Source organism: Ruditapes philippinarum, unplaced genomic scaffold (assembly GCF_026571515.1).
Source record: "Ruditapes philippinarum isolate M1 unplaced genomic scaffold, ASM2657151v2 ctg1723_1_1_1_1, whole genome shotgun sequence".
Lineage (NCBI taxonomy): Eukaryota > Metazoa > Mollusca > Bivalvia > Venerida > Veneridae > Ruditapes > Ruditapes philippinarum.
Genome location: NW_026862113.1, coordinates 115,018 through 129,842, shown reverse-complemented (window position 1 = coordinate 129,842; position 14,825 = coordinate 115,018). Strand labels below are relative to the sequence as shown.

The following is a 14,825-nucleotide window of genomic DNA, read 5'->3' as shown; positions in this document are numbered from 1 at the left end:
AATCTCTTTCCAAAAGACTTTAAATACTCTGAAAATACTTTATGGTATTTAAATGAAGGTGGAATACAGAAAAATAACCATCTCACAGGTTCCTGGCACTTGATATTAAGTAAATCATATAACAGGCATGGTCATTGTACTAGTTACTTCCCCTGAAATATGGTCTTTTTTAAATATTTGATTAAATACAAAGTAACCGCAGTATTCACTTTTCGAAGTTAACGTTTAATGCGAAATACTCCATATTTTAAGAAAATAAAAGGAAACGCTTTAATGCGGATCACATAAAAAATCTTAAGGGGGCAGGGGACATATTCGTATGATGGCCCCGGTCAAATTTTTTATAACTCAGACATGGTGTTTTGAAGGTACTGATAACTTCTGATATTTCTCTGTCATTGTAATTCTTTCTTGTTTGTGTGTAGGAAATGAGATATATTTTTGGGTTTTTACCCGAAACTAAGCATTTTTGTAGCTTTGTATGTATTTCTGACTCTCCGAATGGAGGTGAAAAAGTTAAAAATCAAGGTTTGACAGTTGGCGCCAAACAAGTAAGAAATTTCAGATAAATTTTGTGAAAAATCTAAACGTATGACAGACACTTTATTTGTCATTTCTGAAAATGCTATAGCTTGCACTGCATGTTACTGATATTTTTAAAGGAATCGGGCGGATTCTGGAGTATGCTGCACCTTCATGAAGATTGCCCATATTGGTATTTTTTAGGTGTGATTTTGGCTGGGTGGGGGTAAATATAAATTGCTGTCAGTCATTTTTTGAAGGAGCAATGCATGCAAACTATTATTTTCTTCAATGTTTGTCATATATCATTGAATAATGCTGTGCAACTGGTTATCTGCCTGTGAAACAGATTTTGAAATATTTGGAATTGTGTTTCTGGTCACACTGAAATACAAAATTTTTCATTTTTAGGTCCCCTGCCCCCCAAGCAATGTAGGGTAATGGTTCTTTGATATTGCGTTTTCTCTTACTGGTCTCTATTTCAATGTGACATAATTGACAGTTTAAGAGTTATAATTTGGTCAAGCATTAGTATCTAAAGGGATTTAAGATTATATAAATACTGAGCAATGTATAATTATATTTCTTATTATATTTCTTGGACATTGCATTTCCTGGTCTCACTGGTCTCCAACACTGTGTGTTGTAATATTTAAATTCATTCAATACTTTTCAAGATTTTTTCCAGACAAAAGTTTTCAAGGACGAATAGACAGAATGCGGAGACTATTATTTGCTCTGCCTTTGGGAGGCATAAAATACACACTCCAACAATCTGCACAATCTTCTTGTACTTTACCAAAGTAACTTGCACATTGTTTAGTTATTCAAGAAATGCACTGTAACCAAAGCATAATTCTGATCCAAGGAGACATAAAATAACTTTCAAAATATCAACAGTGTACAGTTTACAACATTGTAAATGCTGAAGCAAAGGGAGTTCATGTAATAAAAACAAGTAGGCACTGACATGCCATTATCATCTCGCCTTAATACTAATTTGCAACACTATCTGTATATATGTTACAAAAAGTAACAAGAAATTTATTAAAAAACAAAATTATAAAATTAAAATTGTCATTTCATTAACTGTGACACTTTCTTTTAATCTTTAGTGTCTAAATTTAATTGTCATCAAATGAAAACGCTGTATTTCTTAAAAATTTCTGTGAGTTAATTTTCATAGAAGTACAAAGTCCATACTATATCGTTCATAGTCGACTTCTATTATTCATAGTACTTCATAGAACTGCATAGTGACGTAATAAAGTGAGTGATTGTTTGGCCAAATAAAGCTTGACATAAAGTATCCGTAGCTGTTATACAGAACAGAAATTAGAAACGTTCTCCTGTCACTGTCGTTCCCAATGAAGTTTCTTATTTCTGTAGAACAGCACGGATGAACACTAACATATACTTAGAAAGAAATTGCTCTTTCTCTCGACTTGGAAAAAGATAAGTAAACTTACAATAAAAAGCATCATCATCAAAATCGTAGTAGTAGAATTTTGCACCTATGTCTGTTATATATTGTTTGACCCAATCCATTGGTTTTGTGAACAGTTCAGATACAGTAGCGGCATCAAGGTATCTAAAATAAGAATGATAGGTTAAAAATATTGAAGAAAAAAAACCACAAACAAAAACAAAACAAAACAAAAACCAACAACATGAAATAAACAAACAACAGTTGCTTTGTACATCTGAATGACTTGCACAAGTGAAAGGAAATATCAATAAATGTAACTATACACAATTATACCATACGCTCTCAATTTTCAGATATAATTCAGTGTAATTGTAAACTTTTAACTGTCGACATAAACAAAGGAAGTACCGTAAGTGCAGATATTTTGGTTTCATTTTGATTTTATTTTAAGGTTGCAAATAAATCGTTTGATATATTTTATTAGACAATATGCATACTTTTATTCTTAAGTTTACATCTTAAATATGTATGTTACCTGGAAGCAAATCCTAATGAGTCGTAACACCCAACAAAGGAATCAAGCTTTTTCCATTTCTTTATTTCTTGGCTGACCTGGAACTTTCCGAGTGAGAGATCTCCACCATTCACAAATGGATTTGCTGCTTTAAAATCATTAATTGTAAAAACTTCGGGGCTTGTTTTATTGTAAATATTGAAAACATACAAATCAATCCTCCTTAATTGTTTGGAATAAGATAATACAATCTGGTACCAAATGTTATCTGACAGTCTAATTTCTGACATCCATTGGTTTCTACCATAATAAATACTTAGAGTACCGTTGTAGTCTAGACTGAAAGGCTTCTTGTTGTCGTATGAAAAAATAACACCATAACAGCCAGAACAAGTTTTCAAATAAAACGAGATAGTTGTTTCTTCCGTTAAGTTGTCAAATAATTTGAATGAGGTAACACTGGCACTTGCTGAATTACAACAAATTGCTGATCCAGTGACCTTATCTGAGATGTCTGTACTGTCAATGTAATAATCTATACTGAAGTCTGTATCCGCTGTACACTGAAATTTCAGAAAAAAAAAGTTGTGCAATAATTTTCTTTTATTCTATTGTCATAAATATCAAATCAAACATGAAATGCATGTGTATAATCAAATTGGTATTATGATGTCGTATCAAACATATCAATATTTTAAGACAAAAATGTGAACATAATTACAATTGGAATGCAAGAAAATTAAAAGTTAGAATACAATACCTATGTTTCTTATTAGTGATCTGCATTGACCTTATCAAAGCCTTTAGAATACAATACATTTTAAGACATAAGATAAGTTGAATTGTTGCAGAAATAATAATTTATAAATACCTCTTGTTTATTTACTTAAATTATTTTCTTAAAAGTTACTTACATAAGTTCCCGTTTCCGATCGAACTGGTTCAGATGATGTGTACACCTTGTAGTCTTTTTTTATCAAGTAATTCACTGATGTTGGAACGTAATTACAGAGACCCGTTGTATTCCACTTGCTTGACAATAGTTTTATGTCTAATTGAAAGAAGACACTCCCTCTTTTAACGTCCATTGTAAACCCTATTTCAGAAATGTTCACTGTAACTACTTTTGGATTTTTATTGATTATCCACATGCCACCAATGGTTTTGTCAATTTTCGTTTTCTTTTTCCATCGAATTCCATTTACAAAGGCTTTAAATTTACGTTTGCCACTTTTTGTAGATCCTTTCTGAATGGTTTCAAAGTTTATAAATTCACTTTTGTATGTTAAAAATACTTTGTCGACCACCAACTTTCGTTTTGCTTTCTTTTTTATTATATTTTGTCGGATCTGCAATAGAACATTTATTAAATTAATGAAATGCTTTATATAACATTGTTGCACATTCAAATATTACCGCAGAAAAATAAGCATTTAATTAAAACATATTTGTTGAATTTTGTCACCAACACACGGTGTGTCATATAACGCCTTTCCAGCTTTACTGGTGGAGGATGATCTCAGGTGCCCTTTCGTGTATTATTTCAGGCATGAACGGACACCTGAGAAAAAACACAGACGGTCGGAAACCAGCTGGATAGCTTCTCACATGACAAAAGCCAAAGTCCCTGTCGGGATTTCAATCCAAAGGGGTGAGGGGCAAATAAAATCAATGACCTAGAGCATTCGCCCATGGACACACAATCTGTAAAGGTTCCACTTTATTTTTATCATTAATGTTTTTGATATTCAAAGTTTTTATTTGTTTTTTTTTAACATAAAAGATCTCTGCAAAGGTTGAAGTGAAGTAATAATAACACCAGCCTTATGTTACGAATCACCTGATTGCTTCTTGTATTTAAAGAAAATATTTTAATAGAATATTGATATTTAAATTATAAGTATTATTACCATCATGGGTAAATACAGAATGTTCCCAAGATGACATTTATAGGACTCATGGGTTTGTTTTGTCAGAATTACGCTATTCTAAATGCATTTTTGGTCGTAAATTAGCAATCGGACAACCTTACTTGCTTTCATGGACAACTATCCAAAAATGAGCAAAATGAACTAATCCCACATGATTTCTGATTGGTGTCAGATAAATGACATTAGACTCGTAAGTTCGAGATCAATTATCACAGAGAAACTGCCTGGCCCGATGAAATAACAATCTTAAAATTGTCTTGTTGCTCCGTTATCAAAGGGGATATGTCTTACCTTTTGTTCATTTTGTTGCAATATTTACACAGACTTTATCTTCAACATTTAATAAACAGAAAGTGTTCTATAGAAGGTACATACATAATAACTTTGTTAAATTTGTCAATAAAAAATGTTTCTCTTTTCCCAACATTAAACCAAATATTATGCATCTTTTACTATTAAACACTTTTATAGCACATGTTTTTTTCTAGATTGCAAAAAATTATTATTAGAACTCACCAAAATACGTAGATTCTTCACCTCAAGCAACAGAGCTTTGTCGAATGTTTTGCTCAACTTCTTCCCCTTGGAGTTGAACATTGTAACCTTCCCTTTTTTACCTTTAACCTTGCACGTCATTCCTTTACCATCATCTATAATAGATGGTATTGTACTGTTTACATCAATAGAGTCATCAATGTGATCTTCGTCATCTCCAATATCAATGTCACCAATATTTGGGTCTGCGTTGAATAGGTCACAGTTACTTCCACTCCAATCCTTATTACAAATACTACAAACGTCATTTCCGCTCCATTCAACATCGCAATTACATTTTCCTGTCACAATATCACAATTACCATGACCAGCACATGGCGAATGATGACCACCTGGACATTCTAACTGACACTCTTCACCATAATACCCACTGTCACATACACATACTCCTGCTTTGAAATTTCCATACGAACATTTCTGCTTACAATCTTCTCCTCCAAAAACTGGAAATTTTCTATTGCCAAAGGATTTGCACAAATCGTCGGTTGGTTGCTCCGTGTATTGGTCTTGACGAACACATTCATCTAAGGTAGCTACTACGGTATCAATGGCATTATTATTGTCGCCCGTTTGAAGAATGTCGTTTATACAAGATACAGAAAAGAAATTCAAAAGGTTTGACATACTGGGACATTTCTTTTCAAGATTTTCCTTTAAAGATGAACAAAAACTGGTTGCGTTAGCATTTGACAAAGATTCCGGTATAAGATCAACACCATTTTGAATAGGTACACTGTAATGCGTTATAGGTGGATCACTATTTACCCATTCTACATTGCCAGTCAGGCCAATATATCCAAATTTTCCATGAACAAAATCTTTTATAACAAAGCCAGCACCGTCATTGAAATTTACTCCTATTATAAGATAAATCATCAATCTTAAAGATGTGTCAGAATCGTGTAATGGCAGATTAACGGGTGAAATTTTATGAATATTTAAAATAAAGAGATCAACAAAGTCGTTAATTGATTTTAGATTATTATAAATAAGAATCCTATCACAAATGAATACAGGCAATAATTTAGCATCACCAGGACCAGGTGTCTTGATAATTGTGGTTATATTTTGCCATTTCCCTAGCAAAGTTGTACTCCCTTCTACAATTGGAGGCCCATATTCTTTAATGGCATCTGAAATGTTGATTCGCTTGTATTGTCCGTAACTTGTCTCATGTATTTCATGGAAAAGAAGCAAACCAGATGTTTCATTTAGTGATAAACCTATACTTGTCCATTGTCCAGTTACAACGTGTATGTTTGTATTGTAATTCCATAAACCATATTGTATTGAATATTTATCATTTACAATCACGATACCAAACGTTGCCATTTTATTTGCAATACTCATGATTGTGCAAGTGAAAGCAATTTCAAATTTTAGTCGTATTTCGATTGCTAATTCATAAGTGTGTACACCAAAGGTATCTGTATCAATAACTGGCAAAGACACGTATCCACCGCCTGAAATTCGTACTGCTGTTCCTGATGTTACTTTTGATTGCCGAATATTTGCAAATATTGTTTCCGTAAAAGGTTTACTTACAGATTTGAAATACTTATATAAAGCTGCCTTGTCAATATTGTTGGTTTTTGCTGCTTCAACAATACCAATGTGGTCAATTATACAAACAAAATCTGAATTTGAGCATTTGGTAGAATCACCCTGTGAACATTTACCGAAAATACCCTTTGATGAACTGCAACCCGTTTTACTGATAGACATTCCTATTTGCAGACCGTCACCTTTAATGATAGTGCATTTAAATTCAAAGTTGTTTGGCCCTGTTACAACAATCTCTGTCTCACTGATTTTCTCAATTTTATATCCAAACTGTAAATCCATCTGACCAAGGTAAATTATCTGACCGTTCACCTTGATGGTTCCTGAATTCTGCGGATAGATAGTTATAATTTTCCCTTCAATATTAATTGCTATGGCCATTAATGCGCTTAGGTACAAGTCTGTTGGTCCTTTGAGTGCTTCAATTTGAATTGTAGGATCTTGGAAAATAGTAAATGGTCTGTCGTCATTGTTTATTTGTATGAAAGCTCCATCAAACGTTTTGAGATAACTGTTACTTGTTATTGAAGCTGTAAATTTATTTGTCGAGAAAATTTTGCTTTGAATCATAACATTGCAATCTTTACCATACCAGTTCTTTGCGCACTGAGAGCAATCATTCCCTTGCCTATTGAAGCTACATGTGCACTGGCCGGTTTGGGAATCGCAAATACCGTGATTACTGCAAGGCATCTCTGCACTTCCATGGCATTCAAAATTACAACTTGTTCCCCAATAACCTTTAGCACAAGTGCAAGTAAGACCGTCTCCAGTTGGTTCAGGATAGACACATTTAATATTACAGTCCTTGCCAACGTAGCCGGCACTGACAAAATCTTCATGGCACAGGTATCGCGTTGTATCATTATCTTGCGACTCGTTTTCCTCGTTTTCGTTTGTTTCGTAAAGTTGTTCATTACAGAGAGCTAAGTAAGACTGGAATGAAAACACAGCATTACCATCATCAGCAACCTCATCCATACAAATCCCTATAAAAAGTTCTTTTGTAGTTACACCTAGACTTGAACATGAATGTTTTATGCTTGGAGTGTCAAAGATCTGAGTACACTTGTTCCTTGTTTGTTCATACATAGCCTTGTCAGAAAATTCAGATTTCACTTCCGTTGATATTAAAACTGATGGTTTAGTCGATATTGTGAACTTAGATGCACCTTTGTTGTATGGGTCATGAATTTTTAGGTAATTTATCGTACCTAAGGAATCAGTAATTTTCTGACCCACAACTTTATCAAAATTGAAGTAGATCAAAGGTTCTTTTTCATTTCCTTTATACACATAGAAATCATCTATTTCACCAGTAAATGATCCACCACAGACCACTCCTAAAGATGTATTAAAAGCTCCGATAGGTTTTCCAATAACTAGTCTTCCATTCGGTGTAAAACATCGTGCAGGTATAGGAAATATACTTGTTTTTGTAATTGGCTCTTTTCCGGTTTCTTCGTTGCATGTTACAAGTAATGTTATGATCTGCCCAATATCATCATATGACATTTTAATATCACACCAGTTGCCTGTCTGGATATTTATAAATGTATCAATAATAGCTGAATCCGCATGCACTTTAATTCTACCATTTTCTATGTATAGCGTGAATGTTGACTCGCCAACATACTGAAATATGCCACCTGAACTGCCTTCATTCAGCCTTAAACTGAATTGTATAGAATTTCTTTCAGTTGGCGAGAAGACATTAGTCAAAATATTTGATGATATGATCGTGAATTTATCCCCTGTAGCGGAAACATTTGATATGAAAGGCTCATTAAAATCATCTCTTTCGTCTGACCGATTTAACGTTAAACTAAATAGTGCTTCAGTATTTGGTTCATCTAAACTATCTGATAAACTCTGGTTTGATTTGGGAATAGTGATATGACTAAAACTTGATGAATCATTTGGCTTGTATGTATCCAAAAATACAGAATCCGGTTTACACAGTGTGCTTCTTGTGCAGTTATTGCAGTCAAGTTTCATTAGAAGAGACAAATATCCTTTTCTTGTAAAATGCACCCGTAGTTTAAAATAATTGTTCAATGTACTTTTCTTGCTTTTGAGAATGAAAGTGTTTTCTGACTTTGATGTAAAAAGGAAATTTTGCATCGTAGATGTGCCAAAGTTTTCATTTACTTTTATTCTTTCAGATTTCTTTTTACTCATGCCACCAATAAGAATAATTTCAGACAAGTATGAGATTTGAATGGACTTTAAACAAATTTTCTTTCTGCACTGAATTGTTCTTACTCTTATTTCAGGGTAACCGTTTGTTAGAGGGTCTATCAAGATCCATTCATCAGAATTCTGTACTGAAATGACATTATTGTTGAATGTTTTTACTTTCAAAGAGCCAAATATTTGACAAATCTTTCTGACAGGGTTGGTGACATTCTTATTGATAGGTAGGTCTGGCAGTACCAGTTTAGCCTTTTCACAATATTCACCTGTAAAATTCTCTAAGCAACGTTCACAATTGTTAGTTTCATTAAAGTTTGTAAAACAAATACAATTTCCTGAGTCTTTGTCACATGATCCATGGCTATTACATGGTAATTTATCGGCACCTATACGATCTGGACATTCATTTGCACAATTCCAAGACCAAAATCCAATATCACATGTGCATCCATGATACGTGGGCGTGCCATGCTGGCAAAACTCTCCACAAAATGTGTCATAGTGACTGGATCTATGATCTCTGCATAAATCTGTAACTGGATTTATAACCGGACGTAAAATGGCGATACAGATGGTAACATAGGCCTGAAGTGTTGGAACGTAACTGTTGTCATTTTTACAAGCATCTATGTAAAATGTTGAAAAATCTTCACCAAATCCATTACATGCATTACTCAGTGATGCTATTGAAAACATTTTTTCACATTCAATAATTCGCTTGACCTCTTGAGAGCTTAAAACGGTTTGGCTGATTGTTGCCTTACCAGGTTTGTCGGAGAGAATCCAAGCCACTTTATTTTCAATTTCTGCAATCGTCATTCCGATATGAAACACCAAATCATATGAAGTAAAACCAAAACCTTCTGTGAACTGGTAATTTAAAATAAGTCCTGTGATTTTACTTATGTCTGCATCATTGGCCAACTGGTATGTCATTTGAATGTCTAAATATATATTCCACATTCTTAATTCTCCGATTAGTCCATAAAAAGGAGATAATGGTAAAGGTGGATCAATGATCCACTCCCCTGCAAAAAGGTTCCCAGATGGAGGGAAAAATAAGTCAGTTGCATCAAATCGAGTAAAATATTCGAGAGATCCACCAGAGTACACAAAAACGTTAAAGAAATTATCTGTGACCTGGAATGATGTTATGATATGATACCATTTCCCAATGGTTAATTGCATGTCTGTTGTAAAAATTTGTTGATGTATATATACTTCAAGCATGGAATTATTCACGTACAAAGCAAACTGTTTTGTCGAATCTGACACATAGTATCCTACAATGAAACCTGTTTCAGCTAGACATTTGATTTTTATTTCTAAAGACACATTCAAATGGCTTTCGTCATAAAACAAATGTGAGGGTACTTTGCCAGTCATAGCACCACTTCTATTGAAAAACAAACTATACCCTTTAGCCATATTTTCTGGTTCTGTAAGTGAAGTGTCTGGATATCCATATATAAAATGGTTACGGACAGATATAGTTCTTGTAAAATATAAAGAAAACTGGTTATCTATGATGTCATCACTGACGTCTTTATAAGCAACAGCTCGACCTGCACTATCCAGAAAGTCATCATCGGTATTACGATTGCAATTTCCCAGTAGCCCTGTTTGATCATTGTAAGAGCATTTTGTTTTAACGTTCACTGAAAGGTAAGGAGACAGTCTAACGTATGACACCTGAACAGTAACCTGTCCAAGAACGAACTGTAAAGTCACTTTATCAATCCATGAAATTGAAGCATCAGCATTTATTCGGTAGGTACCAAGGCTATCTAATGAAATTCTTCTGTTGTTGTGATGCAAAATAATTGGTTTGTTGTCGGTCAATGGCATTTTAATTGTGAAGTCATCTGAGGCTAAATGAAACCAAACTTGCTGTATACATGTCCTACTTCCGGCACAAGGTTTCATCCTCACAAAAACCTTGAGAACAGCTGACGTTTTCTGAAATAAAAGATATTCTCCAGGTGTCCTTATATTAAACGCTTGGCCATCAAACATGTTACAATACCCCTGCCCGAAGCATACTGCTGAGAACTTAGGTAAATCGTCTGGAATATTTGCCCCAACTGACGAGCAATCTTTACCAATCCATCCACGAGTACATAACTCACAACCACTCTTTGGGTCATACCTTGTTGATGAACATGTACATTGGCCAGTGTTTGTGTCACAAATACCCCCACCGCAAACTTTTCCACGAGCAGATGGGCATTGATGTTGACAGCTTTCTCCGAAGTAACCAGGGTTGCAGCTGCATATTTCTGATGTTAGAAGGCCAGCTCCAGTAACGCAATATCTATTACAATTAATGCCATACCAGTTAGACAAACCTGGGTAGACATTGCAAATAGATTTCAAAGGGTAATCTGCTGATGTCCGATCAAAGTTTATTTGTTCACTTATTGCAGTAGCAAGAGAATATATTCCTTCGAATTCTTGAACAAGATACTTGCTTATGAGACATTCTGTAAGGAACAAATAAGTTACAGATTTTGCAAGAAGTTCAGTCCCAGGGATATTGGCTATTGTAGCTTTACAATTTTCAATATCAGAATCTGATGACTGTGACAGAATAATGTCTTTTTTACTGTGAAAAAATGAATATTTCATTTTGTATGCGCCGATTTTCCAGTGAATATCTGCCCAATTGCCAATCTGCCATTTGAATATTTTCTGATGACGTGTAGAATCATACGTTTTGAAACCTCGACCTTCATTAAATCTCCAAATGTAAGATAGGTCATCTTCCCTTTCAACCATAATGACAGTAAATGCTCGAGCTAAAATTTCCTTCAAAGTAAATGAAGACTTCCAGATAAGTAAGTTGTCTATAAATCCATCAAAACTATGGGAGAGGTAATGAGTTGTACCAAGCATGAATGTACCGCCTGGGGCAAATGTGTTTAGCCCAATGCTTCCATGTATAAATGCATTACTGTAAGATAAACCATCCTCTATTAGGTAGAAATTTAACATTTTTTCTGAACTAGTCCAAACCATGGACAACTGATACCATGTTGAAAGCTGTACGGGTAACGTATTTATAACAGTTATTTGCTCACTTTGTGAAAAATATAGAAATGAAATATACATCTCACAAACCAATACAGAAAATACATGCCCAGACGGATTCTTGTACGACCATAAAGTGGAACATGTCCCGTGATCCGAATCTATACGAAAACTAATGTCAACGGTAAGTTCAGCATCAGTAAAGAAATGTAAGGGTTCACTTTCCATTGGGCTAGATTTAATTTCAAGACAAGTTTGAGCTGAACTCTCAACAATCCCATGTATTATGTGTGTAAATATTTCATCATCACTCTGCCAAGATGGCAGAAACAAATTTTCAATGTTGGAAACTGTAAGATCATACAATAAGCTGCCTTCTTGAAGAATGTTGCTATCAGATAGTTTAAAATCATTTGTTTGATCCATATCACATGATCCAAGTAAACCAGTGGAAGAAATACAGACAGTAGCTTTGCTTTTCACAAATATGTCAATCGAGTATTTACGGATGTCAATATTTACATAAAAGTTTGTTGATATTGTTAAGACAAATTGAGTGGGTGACATTTGAATTACTGTAACATCAGTGGCAATTTCAAGTCCACTTCCAATTGCAAATATTTCACCATTTAGCCATGTTTTACTACCCAAGCCTTCTTTATCTATTTGTATAACTAAAATTTTACTTGATAAAGTGATGGCAACAGCTTTTGTGACTGCAGTAACCAATCTGTTAGAACTTGCCACCTGAAAAGAATAAAACTTGAATTTACACATATTTTTCTAAAATAATTAATTGTGGTCTTACCTATCAAAAAGGAAAATATTTGGCACTAAAAGTTTCCCAATTGTTAATTGTCATCATTTAATACATCATGACAAAGCAAATGCTGATTGATAAATTTGAATGTTTTTCTTTTTAATTTGACGTTATTTATTCCAAAAGCAAAAGTCATCATGTCAATTTTCACAACAATACTATTTCTGTTGAAAACTCAAAATCAGTTAAATTGATTTAACGTTTGTTTACCCTTAGTGCAAATATTTTTAGTTCTTGAGATATTCCAATTTTTACACTTGTCACAAGGTATTGACCAAATGCATTGCAATCATATTTAGTTCCGTCAAATGTCTGGCAGCTACCAAAGCCATATATCATTCCTGTGTACCATTCTTTTGATGAATCTGAAAACAAATATTCATGATAAACAATATTTTTGCCATTTTTTTTATAAAATATTTCATCAGCTTAGATTTATTTCAATTGGTAATACACATAAAATCTTACCAGGTTGAAATTATAGCTGGAAATGCCAAAGCAAAAATAAACTATATAATTCTGCAATTTAGTCAGTATCATTTATCATAATCTGCTTTCATTCTGCAGTGGGTTAAATGGGTCCAATTCTTTTTGTTTTAATCATTACCTCTTACGGTTAACGGGAGTTTGCAATCACTACCAAACCATCCAGGGAGACAAGATTGGCAACTGTTGTTCTGATTAGCACCTATGTCACATTTGCATTCGCCAGATGCCGTGTCACATATTCCATTACCAAAACATGGATTGCTGCCTCCACCTGGGCATTCATTTCTACATGATTCTCCATAGTAACCATGCTTACATTTGCAATGTCCAACAATTCTAGGTAAACCATCCTGGATAGAATAATAAAAATTGTTTAAAAATGCAATATTTCTGCAAAAATCTATTATTTCAAGAAAGTCCTATTAAATCCTAGATGAAATTCTCAAGCTTTATTTAAACTTAAGATGATCTAAAAATAGAAAAAAATCAAATGATAATTAAGTTGGTATAAATCCATTGCAATTGAAGTACAAACTGTAATTTGCAATTACATAACATGGACAACTGCATTTTAATTAAATAGAAACATGCAAAATAAAAAGCGTAAAGAATATTCACTACTTTGTTAGGGTTCCATTCTACTGCTGTAACTACTGAAATTGGTATTTTGTAAAAAAAAATTCAGTTGAAAATGTACAATGAAAGAAATTTCTCACCAATTCAGGAGATTCTTGACAAACAATAGATGGGTCAACACTGGCCAGGATACTTGTGTAATTAAATTTCATTGTAATTATTCGCCAACTGTATTCTTTTATAACTGTTAAGTTTGCAGGTCTGTAACAAAATGTTTCATATAACATGACTTTACCTTAAAGCTGAGATCAAAAAACTAATTTCTAAGATGTTTAACTCAAAACTTTGCAATGCTAAACATTTAATTCATTATTTGCATAAAAATGCAGGAATCTAATAATTTGAGAATGTGTGAGAAAGAATTTCGACAATTAAATAAAATATTGATTAAAATATAAAAAGCTTAGATTGGTCATTATAATTTTTACCAGCTACATGTATCAATATTATAAAATCAAATTATAAAAATTATTGAAATACTTACACCTAAACTGAATGTGATTTAATATCCTAATGTCACAAATGACATTATCGCTATATTAATTATCAAAATTCAAGCATCAGTTTAAACATGTTTGTAACTGTCATATTTGTAATATCCCGTTTCAAACTGCCGACATATATTTGTATAATTCATCAATATGCTGAAAAAGATTGAATTTTAACTTGTGACATAAACTATCAGTCTTCTTTTATGAAATCTATGACTTACCCTATAACCATTGCATATTTCACAGTTCCAGATATGAATTTTGTGGGTAGGTTTGTGCCAGAAGTCACTCTTCTTTTGTTTAAGTAATTTGAGTTTTCACCTTTCAGTTTAATGTAAATGTTGTTCGGATTTAAATTCTCGTAGCCAAACCAAGCTTTGTAATTGTCAGACCCAATGTTCTCTACACATCTAAACACTGGGACAACTGAGGAATTTACAACTTCACCATCGTGGTCATCCACAAAATATCCCTGCTCGTCAATACATTCTATGTCACAATATGGGCCATCAAAATCTAAAACAAAGTTTAAATAGCATTAAAATTTAGTTTTTAAATAGCATTAAAATTTAGTTTTTAAATAGCATTAAAATTTAGTTTAAACATATATATTTCAATATTTTACATTTATTACATTTTATATGTATTT

General features: G+C 33.3%; 1 protein-coding gene across 1 annotated transcript in view; it reads right to left on the bottom strand.

The window, feature by feature from the left end:
- Nucleotides 1–14,825, bottom strand: part of LOC132717984 (uncharacterized) — an 81,370-nt gene that overhangs the window by 21,669 nt on the left and 44,876 nt on the right. The window contains exons 35-42 of the mRNA XM_060701592.1: nt 14,398–14,692; nt 13,766–13,886; nt 13,168–13,399; nt 12,771–12,925; nt 4,913–12,487; nt 3,380–3,814; nt 2,487–3,028; nt 1,992–2,113 (exon numbers count right to left, since the gene is read on the bottom strand). Of these exons, the coding sequence (XP_060557575.1) occupies nt 1,992–2,113; nt 2,487–3,028; nt 3,380–3,814; nt 4,913–12,487; nt 12,771–12,925; nt 13,168–13,399; nt 13,766–13,886; nt 14,398–14,692 (9,477 nt within the window). The remainder of the gene's footprint in view (nt 1–1,991; nt 2,114–2,486; nt 3,029–3,379; nt 3,815–4,912; nt 12,488–12,770; nt 12,926–13,167; nt 13,400–13,765; nt 13,887–14,397; nt 14,693–14,825) is intronic.